We start from the raw sequence: 24,261 nt of genomic DNA, 5'->3' as shown, positions 1-24,261 counted from the left end.
AAAATTAATTTTATTTGATTACTGAGATTTCAGTTAGTTAAATATTAATTGCAAGTTATACAAGGTTAATTGATCACTGATAACTAAGTGTTGCATTTTCAACTGCAGCATGAACCAAGAGTGTTGTAAGACGAAGTAGATTATCAATCGCTGCGCCTGGCTTAGCGCCGAGACACTACCGTGTTTCCAGATATGCTGTTCGATGCATTGTTTGGTGTACTTATGTGACTCGAATCTATTAAAAACTCACAAAATATCCGACTAATGATTTGCCTGACAACCGCAAAGTCTGTCTATTTATTTTATTCGAGATATAATTTAATTATACGTAATAATGAAAACGCGATAATACCAATGATGTAATTTATAAGAGATGCAAATCAACGACAGACTATAACAGTCTGATTTAAACAATTAATTAATATTTTAACGCTACACAGTGAGCTGCCTTAAACAATTACAATGTAGCGTATGGTCTAACTACAAATTGGACGACTAATTCAAACGTGGCAATATTTATAAAATATCTTGTATAAACACTCGTTACTTTTAACAATGCAATTATCCATACACTTTCAGACGACAAATAAATAAGTGGATGGCGAGACTGTTTACATGAAAAACATGCGCGTATTATCACGTAATGCAGGCGTAACCCGTTCGTATGTGATCCTTTGTCACGGTGTCACAGAAAGATTGCAATTATTAAATTACAAATCGCCGCGTTCACCGCGCATAATGCGTTCGCGCCTCTATTCCTGTATTAATTAAACAAATTGGTAACCGTGTGTTTTCTGTGTTCTTCCACCGCTTTTACACGCGAGCTTGTTTCCATTATGTCCGCCCAATTGTTACAATAAACTAACCAGACGTGACGTCAGTACAGTCGCAAATGTTCAACACGAGTGTTTACACAACTGTGAGAAATATAATATTTGCAACAACACTTTCATACGCCACTTTGCTACACTGCGATGCAACAAAGTGGCTTCTATCAAAATTCAAAGAAACATATACATACTGGAAAAGAAGAGAAAATTATGTTAGTAACATGTCAACCAGGGCTGGACAAAATACTTCAAAAAAGTAATTGAAATACAAAATACTAACAATCTTAGTATTTGAATTACAAAATATACAATAGTTTTAATCTTTCTATTTGAAATAGAAAATACAAAATACTTTCTGTGCTTGTATTTGAAATGTGTCCAGCCTTGATGTCAATGTAAAGATGTCTGCCTGTTTTTATATGTACGTATTTCCAACGTAGAGAGAGAGAAGGTTATAGAAATTATTAAATTTACATCATAATATCTTAGAAAGTATTATAAGAAGCAGTTATTTGATTATTAAAACAAGATTTAATTTACTCTGCCCGCATGAAAAATTATTAAGTATTATACATTATCAGACATCCTTTATAATAAGCTTAATAGTATATTATAAATAAATACCTGCAGGTATTATAAATAAATACCTGCTCGAAGAGCGTCCATGGGAACACTTGGGTACGGAATGCTGTAAGGATAACCTTCTTTTCGCAAAGTTTTGGGTTTCCTTCGTGGTCTGTATTTATAATCAGGATGTTCTTTCATGTGTTGTGCACGTAACCTCTTCGCCTGATCGATGAACGGGCGCTTTTCATCCTCCGTCAGGAGCTTCCATTCTGCTCCTGTAATAATTTGTATGTAATGACATGTGTCTAATGACGTTTTTACATACTTTTTTATACATCTACAATCAAAATAACTGTGGCTGTATTTTGACGTTTCCATTAGTTATCATAGCGACTATGCAGCTGTTACTACAGCCAAATTGGCTGTGGCTGCATTTTGACTTTTTTGGCTGCATTTTTGATTCTGGCGAGCCGCCGAATGCCACCCCGAAGGCCGGCCTGCATCCAAAAAAGATTTTGCTATCCATATGGTGGGATCATCGTGGTGTGCTGTTTTACGAGCTGTTTTCTCAGGGAAAAACGATCGATTCGAAGGTCTACTGCACGCAGCTAACGAAATTGAATCAAACATTGCGACAGAAACGTCCAGAACTGGTCAATCACAAAGGTGTCATATTCCACCATGACAACGCCAGACCCCACACCGCAATAATCACTCAGCAAAAATTAATGCAACTTGGCTGGGATGTTTTGCCCCACCCACCGTATTCACCAGATCTTGCGCCATCCGACTACCACTTGTTCTGGTCCCTGCAAAACTCCTTCAACGAGAAATCGTTCGCTGATCAAACAGTTGTGAAAACGTACGTCCACCGGTTTTTCGCCTCTAAGCCCCAAACCCTCTATGAGAGCGGAATAATGAAATTGTTGGAAAGATGGCAAGAGATTATCAACAAAAATGGAGAATATATCATTGATTAAAATTTATCCTTTGTATGAAAAAAACTTGTTTCATTTAAGCCTTAAAAAACCGAACGAATATATGGATCCACCCAATAGTTGCGAGAAACAAAGGGTCTAGCCGAATAAGCACATGAAAAGTGCCCCCAAGCCAAATCCAATTTTGAGTACCTACCATTGTTAAGCTCGATAAAAGATAATTTTACACCAAATTTTAACCTGCTAAATCTATTCATGCTGCAGTTATGATGCAAAACATCAATTTCTATTTCTATTTTTATTTTCCTATCGTGTGAATTAAAAAATCTGAAAAAATTTGACACACTTTCTAGCATGATATTACATCTAAAAAGAATTTTTTACGATAAATGTGAATTTAAAAAAAATGAAAAGGTTGTAAATGCATGTTTTTTATTGAAAATATTCGAGTACTGTCTTCAATAAATTATGGTGAATTAATCATTCCCTAATAAATAAAATATGGCGTATTCAGATTTTTTAAAGGTGTGGAGCATTTTTTTAAAAATTAAAACTCAGTTTTTTAATTTTTAAAACAATGTTCCACAGCTTTAAAAAAATCTTTCTTAGATAAAAAAATCTTTTTTTAGATGTAATATCATGCTAGAAAGTGTGTCAAATTTTTTCAGATTTTTTAATTCACACGATAGGAAAATAAAAATAGAAATAGAAATTGATGTTTTGCATCATAACTGCAGCATGAATAGATTTAGCAGGTTAAAATTTGGTGTAAAATTATCTTTTATCGATCTTAACAATGGTAGGTACTCAAAATTGGATTTGGCTTGGGGACACTTTTCATGTGCTTATTCGGCTAAACCCTTTAATAGCAAGTTTCAAATTATCATTATACGATTGTTATTGCTTTTCTGATACATGGTTTATGTTTCACATGTCTACCGTTGCGTTCAAACCGAGGTTCAAACGCTTTTGGGATTTCACGGTGGGCCCCACGGACGAAGGGATGCAAGGGATAAATCGCGAATCGTTTTTAACCCCTTCATCATTCTCTGCATCTCCCTCCACTATGCTAGCGGGCTGATTGTTTTGCACAGAATTAATTACCACTTGTTGTCGGCCGTCGAGATGCGCACAAAGCGCGAAGCCCCGGTTCTGGTATTCTGGAAGCGGAACCCGCTGGTAGCGAGGTGCGATGCCGACCCTGATGCCGAGGCTGATGCAACGGCGCGGGCGGTACAATGCACCCGGGATTTGCACTGCGACGCTGCCAACAATGGCCGCCACGGTGAGACGTCGCGACGCTGCGAAGTTCACAGCTGTTTACTGGAGACTGATTTTGTTGAGAAACTCGCGAGGATCGGTATAAAAGGATTGAATACGAAATCCAGAGTATCTGGTTTGCGTTTCTTTAAATTTACACTCTCAGAACTCAGAATAAATCTTTTTCTTTGAAAGATCTCTTTTAAGAAATATCCGCCTTATTTAAAAAAATTCGAAAACATGAATCATATGAGAAGTGCCGATGTTGATTATCTTGGAAATAAGAATCCACGAAGAAAATTTGTTTTTATTGTTGTCGTCAAACGAAATGGCTCAATTCGAGGTTTTAATTCGGGATTTGTTCAAGATGAACCGGTCGTGAAGTTGTCAAGAGCGACTTTTTCGTACTCTCCAAGTTTCGCACGAGGACTTTTATATCTTTCCTTTCCATGGTCAGGATTACCAGACACGAATAAAAAAGTTGCCGGAAAAAAGGAGAGAAAGCGAAGTAATATTCTGAACGGTCGACAAAATACAAAATTTCATTTGGGAACGAGATAAAAATTCTCGATATAGAAAAATGGAGAAAGAAAAAATAAACGAATTGAAATCAAATTTTTCGGAATAATTTGAATAATTTAAATAAGATTGCAAACGGAGTTCAAACTTATTAGAAATTAGCGAATTACCATTATTTTCAGAAAATTATTTTGTGACCAAAAGATCCAAAAAAAGGAGAAAATAAAATAAGAGAGGAGAAAAACAATAGAGAGAAACTGATAAGAGCGCAGGGTGCCGAGGGTTCACAGCGAACCCCACAAATCCCTTGCTCCTGCTGTTGTTGTTACTGCCTGCTAACAACAACAGAGCACGTCGACTGTTGGACAATACGGATACGTGGTAGCGCACAATGAACTCCGAAGAAAGGTATCGGCAAACGCTGGATGAGAATCCGACGTTGTGTCTTTCGAGACAATAGCGAACTGATAACAGCCTGTGTCGGGATCGAACTACTCTATCCTTAATAAATAAAACCTCTTGAAACGTATATTTTCTCCGGCATTTCTTAGATTGGCGTTTCTTTATCTTGCTTTAGGTATGATGTCATCAATGTTGGGATAGAATAAAATGCGTAACTTTTACTGTAATATTTTTATTATTACAATATTAAAAAATATTTTTATTCCATTTAAAAATATACATATGTTAGCACCTAGCTAGTCAAATGACCATCTACATTCAATAAATTTCAAAATAATTAAATAGTTGTTATTAAATTACAAAATGATTTTTAAACGCTACTGTCATATTTAATCTTTAGTTTGCTACTTACTTCTAACGAAATTATTAACTAATTTTGAAGAAATTAATTTATAAAGTGAGGTAAAGAAGCTGTGTGTTGAAAATGAATGAACAGCTTAGCAAAATATTACGACAATAACATTAACTTCGAGGTGCTGACATCTTTAATGTAAATATAATTTTTTGAAATATATATATATATATATAATACAAAAAGATAGTCATTTCATAGTAAAAACATCTTTTATCATAGAAATAATAGCCTTGAATTGATGATTCACGGGTCGCGTAGATTTGTGTACGGAATCAAAAAGCCGAGGCAACTTCCGGTTGTGCGAAGGGGGTAGCCCTCTGCTCTCTATTTATATTATGGCTTATCCAATCGATACACGTTTTCCCGTCTGAAAGGCAGGTGGCACGATCGAACAAGAGAGGGGCGGTGGAATGGGCGGCGGGGGTGACGGGGTATTCGACGTATTTGTTTAGAACAAAGACTTCTCGGTACTCTGATGGTATTAGTAAGTTGGCATTCGCGGGCAATACTCCTTTATCCTCTCTTTCCTTCTTTCTGATGCCGACGACGACAACGACGACGACGACGACGGCGACGACGACGACGATGACGCGAACGACGACGAGGACGAGGAGCGAGCTTAAAGCACAATGGCGCCCGCTTTTCAGTCTTTTCCCGTGGACAATACCGTTTATTTAACATCGTTTAAAAGTACAAAGCCTGTTAATTAATGGATGGGGATTGGCGAGGAGAAGATAGAGACGAAGAAGGTAAAGAAGGAAAAGGAAGAAAAGCAGAATAGTGTGGCCGTGACGTCGCCCTCGTTTCTATGACATGACCAATGCCGATAAAGGGTTGCGATAAAAAATACGTTGATTGGTTTGTCGATTATGTTTGGAATATTTCGTTATATTCTTTTGTGATTTTGAAGAAATGGTTTTGGCTTTATTTTAGCAATTTAACTCAATGTCTTACGTTGTATATGCGTATATATATGCATTATATGCGTTGTATATGTGTATATTGCGTTGTATAATGTGTATAACACATTTTGCATTGATTTTGGAGAAAAAAGAATTACGATTTGAAGTGTTGGAAACGGAAGATGAAGGGGTGGCGATGCAGCTACTGCATCGCCGATCGATCGGACTCTCCCTCCAACCCTTCCCGGACTTGTCCCCGACGATGAAACGTGGAAATTGGAAAACGTTTCCTGCATTTCCTGTTAGCGCGGGGGCTCGGCGACTTGGAGCACCGAAATCGATCTTGCGCTGTCAGGATTACATGAGAAAATACGTTCAATGTATTAAAAATACGCCGCCGAATAAAATATTGTTACGGGCAGTAAATAAGATTTTACTCTGCTAATTAATAGTTGTCATCGTTAGAAGGATATGTAATTAAATTCTTAATACAATGACTATGTAGCAATAGCCATAGATCATATATTTAGAAAAGGTTTCGGAAGGGCGTCATGAATTCATCATTAATGTTATAAAGATAAAAAAGATATCGTATAATATCAAAATAACATAGATATTAAACTTTTTAGCAACGAACATCATGAAAAATTAATTCTGTATAATTAGATTTCTTCGTTTTTTGCAATGCAAAGTATAAAAAAATTCGATCTAAATTGGGCAATAATAAGATGTCATTACAAAATATTATTATATTTTTTTCATATCAGTATCATTATAATTTTTTTTTATATTATATTCTTTATATATTTTTATTTTTATATGCTGTACTGACATTGTAAACTTGAAATTTATTTTATAAAAACGTCTTATTACTATTCGATTTAGACCGAATTTCTTTATACTTTAATTCTGTATCTTTTTTTTAATATTTTGATGAAAAATAGTTTTTCATGGTAAAGAAAAACTGGATTTTAACTGTTTTTTTTTTTTACTCCTAAGTAACCTGTTTTTTTATCTTTCTACGTGTGAGCCACAAATTGGTATAAAATAAGCGTTTAATATTTTATAATACGTAAAATAAATTTTCATAATTTATAATTGTATCTCCTAACACTTGAGGGGAGGAGGGAGGTAAATACTTTCTCCTGTCTCTCTTCTTGTTCATACCTATATTGATTATCCATCGGCATGTATCCATTGGATAAGCATTATGTTCGATAATGGTGTGAGATTTCATTAAATACATTCATTTGCTGACGTGAGGTATAATTACGCTGTTAAAGCGACACAATTCAAAGGAAATCTTATTTCAAGCCCTCTTCCCGTGCCACGTTAATAGCCTTTTCTTACGCTGCGAAACAATGGCGCCGTTATTCTTGTTACCGGTGTCGTTTCGTGCCAATTAAAAAGATGCCTCTAAGGCTAAAGCATACGTATTATCTAACAATGTAGCTGATCTAATAGGCACTTTATGAGATAGTGTCATTTTCTTTTTGTGATAATAATTTTAATTTATTTACTTTTTCATAATTTCATTGTGTATAACAATTACTTACATATAGCAAAATATAAGTTTATATTAAAATTTTGAATCTATAAAATAAAACCATCAAGTATTACATAATTGTAAATTCTACAAAGATTTTATCGGCAAACGTGTGTCAAAATCGATATGTGTAACGATTGGGTAATGTCCCTTGTGAGAAACAGAACAATTTTTGGTGAGACAATAAAACGGGCAGACGCAAAGTGTGAAAAGAAGATAGAGAGGATCAGAGTTTGATATTAGGAGAACGTGGCATATTAAAATATTTGACAGCTGTGTAGAAAAGGGCAGCATAAAAGAAGTAGAGAAAGAATATGAATACGACATAGTCACATGGTAACAGGTGTTCCAGGTGTTGGGGGAAAATGTTCGGTGTTAGAGTGTGCGAGGTACACTCGGATAAAGAGGAACATTAGAACGGAGAAGACAAAATACATAAATAGCATAGACGAAGCAGAAAGCGCTAATGAATTTTAAGCCATCCAGAATATACTATCAAGATATGTGACTGTGCTTTTAAGGCTTTCACAGATATTATCTTCAAACATACCAAAAGGTTTGTGGGTTATTATTACGCTCCTCGCCCTGATAAAATGAATGGCAAAGTTGATAAAACGTTGGCCTTAGCAATGGAGAACAACACGACAATAACCTGCAAACCTTCTGGTATCTTTGAGGATATGTAACTGTGTTAGCAAACGCCATGAGAAAAAACGAAAATATGAATATATACTAGAAGTAATGAGAAAATTACGAAGCGAATAAAGAAGATGTAAACGACTAAAAGCTATTCGACAATATATAAATGAAAAGATTAGCAGGTGCACACTAAGTAATAATAGTAGAGGCTGAACAAGGGATAGGTACAGAGTTAAGAAAAATAACAAAGAATTTCAAACGAGATAACATTATAAAGGAACTAGTAATATAATATATAAATATGAAGTCGATTTGATTTCGTAATTTTATTATAGCAAGTCATGATTTTATTCTCAATTACCATCGAAACCAAATAATTTATCATTCAGTGCATCATATCTTTTTTTTTTCGAGTTCATCTTTACGAAGTCGGAATCCACAAGACAATAATAATAATAATAATAATAATAATAATAATACTTGTAGTACTTTGATTATTAAGGTAATTTGATTTAAGATAAACTCAGATAGCACAGAGAATTAAAAAAAATAAGGACCCAAATGCAATTAATAAAATACACAATATAAACAGGGAAATACATTTATAAAACTCCTTTAACCGCTCATAATTATAGTGGTGTCTCGAAATATTAAGTGTATATACAATATATAAATGAAACTCTAGAGTTTTCGACTGCACTTCTGTTTCTCCTTAATCTTTTTCATCCTTTTTCTTGTGAAGTTTATCGCAGAATTCTCGTAGGAAATGGATTTCACATATAAGTCTCGAAGTGAAGTGGAGAATTGCGCCTTTGTGACAGAAAGAGCTGGTGGGTGGTTCAAAGTAGTGACGGGAAGCTTTTAAGAGAGTGGGAGCTTTAAGCTCGCTCAGGGACGATCATTTTTAATCACGCGCACACGACCGTGTGAAGGGGAACGTTGATGCTTGTAAGTATTTTGCGTTATATATACACATATATATACATACATATACATATAATATATATGTAGCAATGAAAGTCATTATACTCGCAATGTCGCAATTCTATACGTGAAATGCAATGATTTTTCGCAATTTTTCTTTTCACAAATTCTGGGAATATAAAACTTCTTGACTGAGATGTGATCAGATCCGTTTTTATCACTGAAAATTATGCGGTAACATTCCAATTTGATGGATTATGATGCATTTATATTATAAGTTAGTTTATAAGGCGTTAGTTATAAGAAAAAACTACGTTAGTCACAAAATTTAGATGATCGATTATGATAGCGTATAACTGTTAATTCTTTTGATCCTTGCATCTTTGAAAAGCAAGATCGTCGACAATTCATCTTTGAGCATCATAATAGATATCGCTATAAATTAAATCGCGAGATTATGTAATATGGATGATGGAAAATATGATTAAAATACGTCATACAGGATAAATATAACTAAACTTTAAATATCGTCAGATTTAAACTTTAATACTTGGTTTCGTTAGTATACGAAGAGTGAGCCTTTCTGTTATTCTTTTCAGTTTTAATGTAGCGCGGAACTAATTTCAAGAAATGCCATGATTTGCTTTTTCGAGCGAGGATTGTAATTACTATTCAAGATATCATGGATAATATCACGGATCTAAGAGATGATGTTAGCGAAACAGTTAAACCGGATTAATCTCAAGCAGAGTAGAACAGACAGGATCTCCTATGTTTCGAAGAGGATTGCAAAACTGACAAGTCGTTTCTTTAACGCGCTCGAAAGAAGCTTCTCTTGAAGGCTTCGGCAAACGGTACAAATACTTCATTACGATGAAAGCTTTTCCCGAGTCTCTTCTTCTTCACATCCCCTCTCACTTCATGTTTTCACTCGTGTGTTTATATACTATACTCTCTACTTCTCTTTCGTTCCGCCCTCTTTGTAAACTTCTCTCTCGAGGATATTTGCATGCATGCGTTTTTACAGCGCAATATCAGAGGTAGTTTAGGGGAGGAATGAGATAAATTGTGACAAAAGTGTTAAAATCCTGTTATAAAAATATCAGGATCAATAATATATAATAAGCAGTGTTTTTCGCCTTTTTCGTGTTCTTTTCATGCCTTTTTATTATTTATTTTATAAATCACCGAAAGACATATATATAGGATGTTCCGAGAGTTTTTCCCAATCACTTTTGTGTAGATAGAGCGGACTAATATAAACTGATTGTGAGTCGAAAAGTTCTCTATCATTTTGTAAATTTCGCAATAGTTAACAAGATATTAATTTTTAAGGTAACCGAACATTGGTGTTCAGTAATTTTTTTCTCAAATACTATCAATAAAAATTCGGCCCCGCACAAAAATATACATATAGATTTAATATAATTAAATATAAATTTTATTAAAATTTAATATAATACTAAATAAGATCTTAATAATGATTCTAATAAATTTGATTTTATTATAACCTTATATAGATTTAATTTGAATCATATAATGATCCATATTAAGTTATATGAGATTATATTTAAACTTGTTAAGACCATATTAAAACATATTAATTTAACTTATTTAAAACTTGTTAAGATTTAATTAAATTATATAAATTGGACTTTAATAAGATTTAATAAGGACTTATTAAACTTAAATAAGTTATTAATATAAACTGTATTAAAAATATATATATGTTCGCATTTTTATTTATAAGGTTATATAAAAAGACTTTATAAATTCTTTATATGAATTTTGATGAAATCCTTATAAAGAACTTATAAGACTTTTATTTAGAATATATTAAGTTTTTTTTTGCGGGGCTATTTTTAAAAATTAATATCTCGTTATATATTTCATAAAACATCTACTTCTAATTATTATATACTTCGGTCACTATTTCCTTCTTTCTTCATATTGATATAATTATTATTCAATGTATTATATAATTTTTATTCTAAAAAAAAGAAAATAAATTTATAATAAACTTGATTTCCAAAACAACTATATCCTTCCTCTCTTATTCTCTTGTTCTCTCGCTCGTTCTCACGCTACATCTCGTTCGTTCTCTCTCTCTCTCTCTCTCTCTCTCTCTCTCTTCTCTCTCTCTCTCTCTCTCTCTCTCTCTCTCTCTCTCTCTCTCTCTCTCTCTCTCACACAAGTCTATTTGTCATACCACAATAACTCAACTTTCGCTCGTTCTCTCGCTGTCTCGTTCGTTCTCTCGCTCCCTCTCTCACTATATCTCGTTCGCTCTCTCGCTGTCTCTAAAGAAAATAAATTTATAATTTACACAATGTTAGTATAACATAAAAATAAAAGAATATTACTACGTCGACCCGCCATCAGAGGTCTATCGATATTCGTAAATTCTCGCAAGTACTTTGATACGCATATATCTCTTTATATAGAATCTCGATTAATAACTCTCTCAGGTGTATAAGGTAGGCTTCCACTATAATGCCTTACTAATGAGTCCAGTAGAGAAGGCCGGGACGAAACGCCAAAAATTACGTGATATTCTTCGCAATATATTAGAATAAAATTAATTATTTTAACGAATTTGTTTGCTCTTATCAATTTTTTGTTTAATGCCACTGATTGATCGTTTACTATATTTTTATTTTGATTTGTGTATCAAACACAAAATTGCTTATCGAAATGCTTGAACCATTCACTCCAGAGAAGTCTCGAAGACGAAAGAGAAAGGGGATAAGGTTCGGATGAGCAACTTGTACAACAGGAACGTTACAGCGAGGTCCAATAACTAGATTAGCTCTAAGCGTTTCCCGACAGGGCACTCACTTTAAAGAACCACTCTCTCTTCCTCTCTTACGCTACGACTACTCTCTTTAGGATCCATCCCTAAATATCCTCTGGGTGTCGTGAAACGTGGTAAATTGCTGACTTGGAAGATAACATGTGGATTGCCATTTACTAATTGATGCAATAAAATAGGATGTTGTTTTTATCGCATTTTTTTCGGCTGAAAGAGTATTTGATTGGCTTTCTGTCCCACTCATTTTGGAATCATTTAGAATAAAACAATTATATAAATATTAATTTTAAATGCTACTTTAACTTAAAAATCCAACATTTTTTAAAATAGTTCTAGGGTTCGAAAGTTCAAAACTTTACAGACTTGCAGTCTGCAAAATCGATAAATCAAGAAATTAGTTTAAAAAGTTTAGCATTTTGAAAATTATTACTTTCGCGTATTCAATATTCAGTATTTTTGAAAAATCTTCAAATATCTATTTACATTATTCTTATTATATTGAAATGTATTTTTTGCTGTTTTTTTGAAAATTCTTGTGGCTAGTCAGATTATTCACACAACTAGCTAAAAAATAAGGTAATATTCTTTCGGATACCTTTGCGGTGTCGGAAAAAAAAAAAGTAAAACGTGACGTGCTCGCCCGTAAAATTCCGATCATCGAATCGAGAATGGAGCTTTTTGTCGCCTTGCGTGGGAATTTCGTAATAATGCACAGTAGGAGGAAAGGGACAAAATCTGTGAGTGCTGCAACGAAGTGGATGTGTATCATCCAAAAATATGCTTGGCGGCAAAAGAGCGACGGGAAAGTGTCGCGTCGACACATAAAAGGAAATGTGGAGGAAGAAGCATGGGAGAATATAAGGATGGCTTGAGAAGGGGGAAAGCAGAGGGATGGAAAATAGAAAAGGGGGTGGTACAACGGATGCTCGAGCGTGCGCATCATTTTTACCGAGAAGGAGGAGAAAGAAGAGGAGGAAGAGGAAGAGGAGAAGTAGGTGGAGGAGGAGACGCTTCCCTTATTCGACGTCGCCGGGGAAACGAAAAATGGGGGATAGACGGTGCGAGGTGAGGAAGAAAATGACAGATAAAGGAGTTCGAGGGAGTTGCGGAAGGTTCTTTGTCGACTGGGGTATTTAACGGAAATACTAGACGGAATATCTCCGTTGACGCTAAATCACGCGGATATGTGCCGTGTACAAAGTCGTTCATAAAGGAAGCGATGAGAAATAATATGTCGTGACAAAATGATAGTCTTGATTGTGCAATGAATTATTCTCATTGCGTCGAAGATTCTTTTACTAAAAAGTCGGGAATAAAATATATCTTATAGTTTGTGGCTATAATATTTGGTCGGAATTCATTTTTTGCAGAATGATATAATGTATTCTAAAAAAACTATGTTTACTTTGCAAAAACATTAATCCTTTTATTTCTAAAATTTTGATAATTCAAAATATATTTACATCTCATATATTTTATATTAAATATAGTATCTAACCTTTTAAAACTTTTATTTAAACTCAGGGGATATGTATGATATTAATCCAATTCAAAGTTTTTTTGTATTTGAACATATTCTTTAAACTTTACTTAACATTCGCTTTATATCAAATTCAAATTTCAAATAATTTCAATAGTGATTACAGCGATTATATTAAATTTCAGCTCTTAAGTGGTCATTCACTTGTCTACTTTTTACTCTATCTATAATAGAAACATACGAAGAATGTAAAACTTAAAAATCGTACATAACACAAACAAACATTCATGCACAAAGTGATCATCCTAGCCATATATAAAATAAATTGCATTTCTAAATTTAAGGTCGCAGACTTTATCTGTACAGCAGATTTCCGTTTTTATATTAGTATAAATGAACGAGCAAATGCCTAGATGCACAAAATATATTATTATAAAGAACGATTTTATAAGAAGAGCTAAGACTTGCTCGCTCAATGATAAATAAACATAAATAGAAATGAGCATACAGCAAGATGTCATTTGCGAAGTCATATACCTATTTAAGAAAGAAAGATAAATATTTCGGTCAAGTTTTGACCATCATCAGTAAAATTATTTTTCAAAACACTCATAGAGACATAATCACACTAAGAAATTAATTGTTCATACCTAGTCGCTTGGAGATTTCGCTATTGTGCATTTTCGGATTCTCTTGTGCAATCTTCCGCCGCTGTAGCCGCGACCAAACCATGAAAGCGTTCATTGGCCGTTTGATGTGTTCCACTGGCACCTTCTTGCCTGCTGAGCCGAGCGGACTGCTCCCCCCCATGAGGCCGACCCCCATGTGACTGACACCGGCACTACCCGGTGGTGACGTTCCCGTCATCCCTTGCATACTACGCAGGGTTTCTGTGAAAGAGCCGTCGCACATGTTGCCGCCGGCTCTGTAATTAAAGACATCCATCGATTAGGGACCTCTATTAGTTCGATCAACTTTGGGGCTGCGTTCGAAAACACTACCCGAGTGCCTCCAAGTATCATTTTATCCTTGTTCGCTGACGGTTAAACAAGGATAAAATGATACTTGGAGGTACTTCGGTATTCGCAGATACTTTTCTTCGAACGCAGCCCCTGATATATAGGATTTTTGGGGAGATGAAAATAATGGGACGGAAGGTAAAAATGATCGAAATTATCATTAACTTTTCTTTTTTCTATCTTTTGCTACTTCTCAGTTTTTTCTTTTATGGATTTTCAAAAATCTCTTGATACAGAACGCACACTGAATTCTCTCCATCGCACACATATTTGACAACAATTATCTATATCAAACTGGACTTAATTAAAGATTACTAAGAATTCATATTTTTACTTTAAATGTTTATTAAGAGTATGAAATATTGCTGCGATAACTAACAAACAAAATATTATATTAAATTATAATTTTCCAAATAAGAATTTTACATTTATCATCATAAGACAAAGAAATCTATGTTACAAGTAGTCAGTCAAGGACACAAAAACACAAAGAATCGAACACACTAATATGTATCTTACGACTGTTATAATTTAAACGTTAAAAATGACCCGATCGGAGTTGAAATGTTTTATGTTTTGTTAAATAATATGTTTTATTAGGTTCGCAACCCTTCTTCTGTATCATTATTTTTCCTATTTCTTTTTAATATGTCTGAAAATAGTCTTTCTGATAGATTAGAGATCAAAGTGAATTAAATCAATATAAGTTTTAAGACAGTCATGAATCAATTTGAACATGGTAGAAACTAGACGCCTTTTTTTCGTAAGATATGACGAGGTTATTACATTGTTGATTTTATTATTGGTTATTTTTTATTTATTTGATTAGGTATTTTTTACGTTCGTGAAACACAAACGTAAGTCTGTTGACAACATAGTATCGTTAGCAAGAAGCAAAAAAACTTCATTGGCCGATAATTATGCTTCCTGGCGGATACGTGGATTCAATCCGATTGAATATGTGCTGAAAATGACTAAAAACAATAGCCGAAACGTACAAACTCCTATGTAATTATATATTATGTCATAGTAAACTGTATATTATATATTTATAAATATGAGCTCTTATTACCGCGCCAACTCCATATTAATCAATGTAAATTTTCCTTTTTATTGAATTATTTATTATGAGGATCCATTATTTTACTTATTGTTTTGAGACAGTCATTAGTTTTTTATTTCAAATAAATTATTTTATCATGCTATAGTTACTTCCGTATGTTTCTCTTGCGTCGGAAATGATAGATAGTAATAAATCTGTATATCGTGTGTACAGATTCAGTATCAATGATACAAACGCTGAGATCGTGAATTTATGAAAAAAAATTTACGACTAATATAAATCCACAATTTCATTTTATAATGATTTTATAATGAAAAGATGTTAAAATTTATACAAATTATAATGATTTTTATAGGCTATTTATAGTTTTTTAAATTAATCTAATAAATGGTGATTTGGATCACCCCCAATTTCGGGTAATCCAATAAGTTCCTTGATTTTTTTTGTTGTGCAATAAGAAATGTTTATGTATTATTTATTTATTTGATTATAACGATTAAGATTTTATAATAAAACTTAAAGATCAAATATTTTATCATTACTTTTTGGTTCTTTACGCACGCAGTGTTCATAGCTATTTATTTATTATAAGGATGAACAGTAGCATCTACGTCTTCAGTGACTCATAATCTAGATCGCGTAGGGTAAGGTGGAGCTATTAGTGTTAGTTTTAACTTTAAAGTGATATAAAAATAGTAAACAATATTTCTTTGCAATGACGAGCTTATAATTACATTATACATTATGATTACTTCTCGAAAGCACAAGTACAACTTTTAAATAATCAACATGTGTTGTTCAGAATATTTTATGCAAATAAAATAATTGGATTTGTTCTTATTATTGATGCTAAGCTTAATAATATAAAAATTTTATTTTTAAAATAGATTTTTCAGTGTGTTGTGTGTTTCAGTTTTACAAAATTTTTTTCACGATTATTGCAAAATCGACATTTACAGAGATATATCATATGTATAATATATAATTCATAAAATATTTGAAATTAATTCCTTCGCTACGGTGATTATAATCGTTCATCACAAAACTATTTTTTATCCCAAAAAGCATTTGCTGCGTTAAGCAGAGAAAACTGATCAATAATTCTTTGATACAATTAATCCCTACACTTACAAGTAAACCTATCCAAGTGTAATTCTCCGATTTTTATGAGCTTTTAGTATGTTGTTCTCCAGACAAAAATAAGCGACACGTATTTTTTTATACGTACCCATACGCACTTTTAAAGGGTGAAATGCCTCTTTGAAAAAAATCGGTTTTTCTTTTTCGAAGCGAATATCGTCGAAAATATAAGAGATAGAAAAAAATTTCTACAATAAAAATTTAATGGTTGCAAGAGTACTTTAAAAGTATAATGGAATAAATTTTTTTAGTTATTTATTTATTGTATACTTTCACCCTCCACCCCTATTTTCAAAAATTTTTATATCTTTATATGACGAAAATTAAAGAGCATAATTTACTGAAAACAACGGTGTGTATTTAAATTACTTTCCGTAAAATCATTTTTCAAAAATGGATGAAAACGTCTCTATACGCGCTCTAAACGTTAATATCAATGTTTCGCGCGTAAACTTTGCCCTGATGAAATGAATGGCATTCACGAAATGTTGGCAAAGAATAAAAACACGGCGATAACTAATGTATCTTAAACCACAACTCGAACGATAAACATCTCGTTCAGTGAAGACCTAATTTTTTACTTCCAAAAATCTTTATTTTTGGATACTCTCAAATAATTCAACTTTTTGAAGCCAATACATCATTGTATTATTTTTTTTCTAAAGTATACTTTTAAGTATTGTAGCTTAAAAGGAATTATTTTTATTGTCATTCATATATAAAAGTTATGAGTTTTTAACCGATGCGTTTTTTCTTACATTCTCTTCTGCTTTTTGTTAGGTATCTATACCTTTTGTACCTCTTTATCTTTCTAATGCGTTGATTGTCAGTTGTCACAAGCATACGAAACCATTTTTAATGTTTCGAGTTGTGGTTTTTTTTATCATTAGGAAGTGCAAAAATATTCGGTTACCTGCTTTTTCCAAGAAGAAACGCATACATATACTTTGGTTTCTGGAATCGAACTCGGAACCACTGACATATGATGTGATCCACTTCACGCTGCAAATGCTTTGAAGCATTCTTTGATTGGTCAATTTGTCAAATTCTTTCTTCTGATTGGTCAACGAAGCATTTGCAGCGTTAAGTGGATCACACCCATAGACCAGTGAGCTGTCTATCATGCTATGTTTTCGCGCTCATTCTTACATTTAAATAAAATTAAAAAATAAATAAATGCTATGCGTTCAAGTTTTTACAGATTTTTATATAGTCTGAAACAATAAAAAAAAATTTGTTGTGAATCTTACTGTTCCAAGTTGTAGATTATGATCGAAATTTTTATATTACGATGTAGAATTAAAAATGAATAAACATATTCTAAGATGCATCAATTCACTAGCAAACATAAAATATGCTAAACTAAATAATTAGTTGCTGTGACAGTAGCTAACAATTTTTACAATGAATTCGTTTGATAAGTATACTAGCTATTATATTTTGTTAATTTACACCTTGATTACTACATTCAGTTTCAAAAAAGTGGTACACTATAAATTTAGTAAATTTTTCCCAAATTTATAGTGTACCGCTTTTTTTGTAACTGAGTGTATATCAACAAGCATTGCTTTCTTTTTTCGCAACACTATTATGTCAATTAATCGGTGGATCTCAACTGTATCATCATCGTAAAATGTTCGTGGAAGCTCAAATTAGATGAAAGTGGATTTTTCTCGTAGCATATAATTGCTTATTCGTTTACTTTCCGATTCATAAGCAAATTAGTTTTATTCTTTCCTTTGTATCAAAATCATTAACCAATCTCGGCACGTTCTGTGCGCTTTCCACTTCTTCATTTTCCACCCTAAACGTTACTACCTCTGCGGCAAAGGGCCATGTAAATAACTACCTTACTTTTACGCGGATAAACTCGTCAGAAGTATACGGTTCGCAAAAGAGGTTTGTTTGGGAAAATGAGATGCAATGAATCAAGACGGTGTGTATAACGAAATAAGGTATGTTTGTTTTACCACGTAGTTTGGGTCGTCATCAACGATGTCGGCGAAGAGGGACGGGGCAAGTTTAAGATCTTATATATGTACATGTCGGTATCAACAGCTATTTTGTTCGCGTAAATCGTAAATAACGGGGGACACCACGCGTCATATCTTGAGTGGTCCTTTAAACTTTGGCGCTAATTTTGCGTTAAATGCCGCGGACTTGTTGGATAGCGGATGCTCTCTTTTATAAACGCGGTCTCCGATTTGTGATTTCCACGTTTGTGCCTCAAGTCATAATAGCGTTGTTATCTTCGGAATGTTTGCGCTAAATTAATTCGCACACTTCATATGCCTCCTCGAGGTGACGACAGGTGATGTCCGACGGGGCTTTTACGTGCATCTTTTGTGTTCGTAGGTGATAGTAGCTCTCGACCAAAATTTAAATATGCTGGCGTGTATCTGGTGGCATCGTGATACGTGGAGTTGTTCGCGACTCACTTGCATTTCTTCTTTTCCTTTTATTTCCAAATCTTAACTTCTCGAACTAACACAATAATCGCACGGAATTTCCTTGAGTGTACATTAAAAAAACCTGCATTGGTTGGGGGAGGAAAAGAGTGACTGGGGAAGAGAGAGAGAGAGAGAGAGAGAGAGCATTAGTTACGATTTTGTAGGGTCAGGATCACCCCCTGTAGGGGAGGGGACAACGAGAGAGCGAGTGCCACCCTCGAGTGTCATTCAGGGCGGATTAATAGATACGTCGGTTAGTTGAAGTTGCACAAGGGGTGGAACAACCACTCCGTCATCATCGTTCCGTGGTGTTTGGGGTGCTCTTTGAGAATACTCCCCCTTCTCTCTAAGAGAAAGAGAGAGAAATAAAGAGCAAGAGAGTAACTCACTGAGATCGAAAAGATGCTGGAAGTAATGGCTGTTGACAACGAACGACGCGGGAGAGGAATTAGGAAGTGCTAATTGAATGTTTAGGTATATGGTTCACCGAAAAACGCATTGGGGACGTATAGCAAATCACTGCTTATTTTGATCAATATTTTTTATTTATCAAATTTTTGCATTTCATTTGCAAACAATTAAAAATTGCAATACAACTGATGATGTTATGAATAATATTAAATTCGATGTGATTGCGAAGTTCAACTCGGTTTTGCAATTGAAAAGCACAAATTGCTTCTTATAGAAATGTTACGAATCATTTTGATTCGTTATAAATTTAAAAGCAAGTTTATGAGAGATATCTGTCATTTGCCGAAATCTTTCTTCTATTTTTCACGGGATAACTTTTAATTAAGTCGTTAATTAAGTTGTAATCAAGTGAATACGTATATATATGTTTTTCTAAGTTTGATAAATTATTTAATCTATGCGAGCGAGATATTTTTTGATATTTTTTTTTTTTTTTAATCCTATTGCTTTGGCCTTTTCGAGATTCGCAAAAAGCGTAGTGATTTCTATCAGATGCCTACACATATGCCTGGTTGTACACGCACCGGCAAGAATGGCGTTCGGCGTGCGGCGCGGCGGCGCTACACTTGCCGAATTATAAGAAGTACACAATCATATGGGAACTACAGTTTAACGGACGATGGAATTTGGTTAGAAAAATGATCTTGGTAAAAGCCCTCGGTAGGTTGCTGCTTCTTTCCGAAGGGACACAAATTTAAAAAAATATTTTAGTTTCATCGGGAATCGAACTCGCGAGATCTAGCATATCGAAAGTGCGCTGTCTACTTTACTACGCTCGCTCTCTAAAAGTTTCTGTACTATTTTATTCTTTGACGTTTGCTTTTGTTTATAGATAAAAGTTTACAGCAACAAAATATCGTTACACTCGCGTGACCGATTCGAGAAGTCGCGCAAGTCGTGGACGCAAACGTGCACTTCTGGGCCGTAGAAATAAAGTATACATTCGTTATGAAAGAACAAGACCTTATTAAAGAATACAACACAGCGAACGAAAAACAGAAGTGCACATGGTCAGAGTACGTCCGAACGCGGCGACGCGACCGCGACGGCTCAATCTCAAATCTGATGATTTTATTAAACAAACGAATTGCATATCATTCTGGCAATGCGCCACTCAAGGAAGTGTTTCGCTATTTCAGCTAGAATTCTAAGTATTATTCCTAAAATGTATCGCTGATTTTTGTATCTGCTAGAAAATTGTCTATCATACCTAACTTTTAAAGCAGCAATATTCTAACAATATAGTACTTGCAAGAAAAAATAGCTAGGTGCAAGAGGTATATATTTATTTGACTGCCGTCGCTAAACTTTTCTGTCTACCACAGTTATTTTTATAAGAGATCTGACAGGCTTATATTTGACTAGACACAGAAAGACTTTTTTGCTGAACTTAACAAATGATTTATATATAGATATAAATTCTATCTCTGTCATCAATATCGATTAGATATGAGACATACGATATCGTAGTGCTCGCTAGCCATTTACCTATTTCAGCTAACTTTTCGTAGCTAGAAAATTTTTCCTACAATTGCAAAATCACTTTTTTCAGTGGCTCCTAGATGTTACGGATGTCGACACGGCGCGGACGTAACAATATATGCTGCAGATAATGAAGTCTAATAGAATTTTATTTTATTATTATCAAACAATATCATTTTGAAGAAGATAATATATTAAGCCTTAAAACTGGATTTTGATGATTTAAAAATAACGTAAATGTTTTGATTTTTGATATTTCATTAATGGGAGCTTTTTAGCAAGAGACGGGAGCTTTTTAGCCGAATCCATTCATGTACAATATAATAATGTTATGGTTCCACGATATCAATATTTCAGAAAATGAGATGATAACGTGCGAGATGAACGCGTGGCGTCTGTAACACGACTATCATCTTGATTTTTGAAAAACTGAATCGTGAAACGATAACATTATTATACATGAATGAATTCGGCATCCGATGCTCTTTAATTTTTGTTCTAAAAATTTTTTTAATTTTGCAACCCTGATAAGTGGGGGTGGGGGTTAATTAAAAAATTTGATTTTTTAAAAAAATGAATACACTATTATATAGAGCATAAAATACTGTAAAACGTGTGTATAAACCATTTTTTCATACGCGGCATAGTTTCGAAGATATTCGCTAAAAACGAAAAAGTCTATTTTTTTCAAGAGGGTGTTTTACCCCCTAACCTCGAGATACGCCGCTATAAAAAAATATGGGTCGAATATTTTTTGATGCTCTACAATATATCCAAAGCGCATCAAAATCGGTGAGGGGCAGTTCCGACCGTTCCCTTGTAAGATTTTTACATTGTCCCATTGAAAACCATGGTCATTTTGTAATCTATGATCAGTAATAACCGATCGAATAGACGTATTGACTGTGTCTAATGTGACTGCGATGTATTTATTAAACTCTAAAATTCAATGTAACTATAAGAATTTGCAGTATGTAATACATTGTATTTAAAAGCAATATTAATTCGTAAACGAAAATTTAACTAACTCGGAGTTTGTAGCATATGTTATTTCATTATAAGTATAATTTGAATTTAGGTTTTTTTTAATCTTTTTCTTCACACACACATATTTGAGAGAGTATTTTTATATTATTTATTTATGTGTGTTTATTCTATTGAACAAATGTAGTTTCTATTAAAAGATAATTTAGTGATTTAATTCTTGCAAGTGCTTTGATACGCGTATATCTCTTTATATAGAATCTCAACTTAACAATTATCTCAGGCGTATAAGGTAGGTTTCCACTATAAATGACTTACTGATGAGTCCAGTAGTGGAAGCTGGGACGAAACTCCATAATTACGTAATATTCTTCGCCATATATTAAATTAATTCCTTTGTTCACTGATGATGGCCAGATTAAAGGCCGAAACGTTTACTAATAATAAAATTTCGTTTTAATATTCTATGAAATACATTATATTTTCGTATAAGGTAGGCTTCCATTACAATGCCTTACTGATGAATCCAGTAGTGGAAGTCGGGACGAAACGCCAAAAATTACGTGATATTCTTCGCAATATATTAGAATATTAAAGATTTTAACGAATTTATTGGCTCGTAGCTCTGTTTAACGTATTAATTATCATTATATTTTCGCCAAATCTATCCAGCGTCGTGGTATATGCTCTTTTTAATTCTTTTGCATATTAATGATTGTCATGGCATTTATTCCTGTGTGAAATCTTTGACTCGTTGAACAAAATTTTAATGTGGTAGGTAAGCTTTTCAGTCAGCTGACGAGAGACTTGTGCGTGTAGTGTAGATACTTTTTATACTCCTTGAATACGTTCAAGTAATCCCACTTTTTCATGGTTCACTTTCAGGAACACTCACCTCATAAAGTGGCCGGCGGCGGCGGCTCGTTGATGCAACTCCAGATCAATTTTGCTGCCGTGATTGAGACTCTCGTCTCACAAAGCGTGCTCGGTAATAATCACTTAGGAAACAATTGAAAGATCGGTCACTGCACTGCTCAATCTATTAAGCACATAATGTGAGACCAGAGTTCTCACTGTCACGTCACACCGGGTCCGAGTTCTCCTAGCAGTCCCCTCATACGTTGTAGTGTACCGTTGTGCCAGCACTACAACGTATGAGGTTTATCTCTATGGCACTTCAAAAATCACAAGACGCTTTTTAATATCTAAACCAAATTCAATTTTTGAGCGAAGTTGTGCTTAAGTGAGAAGAACGTGGCAGAGAATTTACACACGTTAGGCCTCTGCGGCCTCACCACTGCTTGCCGTGACGATGGATGGCGTCGGAATGCCGTTCGCGAGCGGTGTCGGAGAGCCTTGCAGCTTCGCAAAGCCGTATCTACAACCGCGCATTCCCCGCTCCTTGAATGAAGGCGGAGTCAAGCTTAACTCAACCAATCGTTTTATCGAGGGCGGTTCATTGCACGTTCTCTCTTTTGATTGGCTTTAGTAGCACAATTCAATACATATTAGGTAGTAAAGGTCAGTAGTATACTCTTTCTCGTTTCATCTTCGTTTCTTTCCAACCTTTTGGCTCTCGCGACTAAGGAGATATTTTCTTTCGATATGTGAAAACAATTCCTTAGCGACAATCGTTTTAGCGTTTCATATTGTTTCTTTCACAATAATTAACTTCTACAGAAATAAAAAATTATTAATTGTTAATATTTATGCTACTAATTCTAATATTATAATAATGTTCACAAAAAGTTGATTTTATACAATTTGATACTAACATTGTAAGTGTAAACATTTAGTTAGAGACTTTTCCCTGCCTTTTTTGATTTGTTTTCTAAAGATTTCTTTATAAATATGCAATGAGCAGAGACTGTTTAAGCTTAACAAGATGACGTGCAGTAATATTATAATCTTTATCTAACAATAATTAAACGAATTTCAAACCTTTCGACTTTTACTAATAGTTCTTTGCAGTAAATGTATACAGATTTACATGTGTTTCTCATGATACCTATGTAAAAATTCATTACAATCTATTATGAAACATCTTGTTGTTCCTTAATAATAAATTAAATTAAAGTACATATGGGGCATTCCATGCCAAGTGGGCCACCCAATTTTTGGGCTTTCTCGTCGCAGCGCTCTTTTCGCTTGTCATTAGTGGGCATGAGAGGCAAGTTTGAAAATGAAATGTAGAAGTTACCTTATAGAAAATTGAACGCTCTTTCACGTAAGAATACTTTTTTTTCGATCAGACCGGTTTAAGACGATGTTTGTCAGTTTTAAAGTTTTCAAAATGGTGGCGCGCCTAAAAGGTCAGTCTCAATTTTCTTTTAATATAGCTCAAAATGTAGCTCCAGATCTCTACTTTGTTACTCTAAAAGGACTTAATGGGACACGCATTCGTTTAGTAGTAAGAGC

At 34.0% G+C, this 24,261-nt stretch overlaps 1 protein-coding gene across 1 annotated transcript in view; it reads right to left on the bottom strand.

The window, feature by feature from the left end:
* LOC108777531 (transcription factor Sox-19b) overlaps positions 1-22,802 on the bottom strand; it is a 38,352-nt gene extending 15,550 nt beyond the window's left edge. Inside the window, exons 1-3 of the mRNA XM_018544447.1 lie at positions 22,739-22,802; positions 13,885-14,159; positions 1,478-1,672 (exon numbers count right to left, since the gene is read on the bottom strand). Coding sequence (XP_018399949.1) covers positions 1,478-1,672; positions 13,885-14,159; positions 22,739-22,743 — 475 coding nt within the window. The 5' untranslated portion in view covers positions 22,744-22,802. The remainder of the gene's footprint in view (positions 1-1,477; positions 1,673-13,884; positions 14,160-22,738) is intronic.
* Positions 22,803-24,261: the final 1,459 nt, after the last annotated feature.

Source organism: Cyphomyrmex costatus, unplaced genomic scaffold, assembly GCF_001594065.2.
Source record: "Cyphomyrmex costatus isolate MS0001 unplaced genomic scaffold, Ccosl1.0 scaffold441, whole genome shotgun sequence".
Lineage (NCBI taxonomy): Eukaryota > Metazoa > Arthropoda > Insecta > Hymenoptera > Formicidae > Cyphomyrmex > Cyphomyrmex costatus.
Note: the sequence above shows the minus strand (reverse complement) of the source record. Positions and strands in the feature narration are given on the sequence as shown.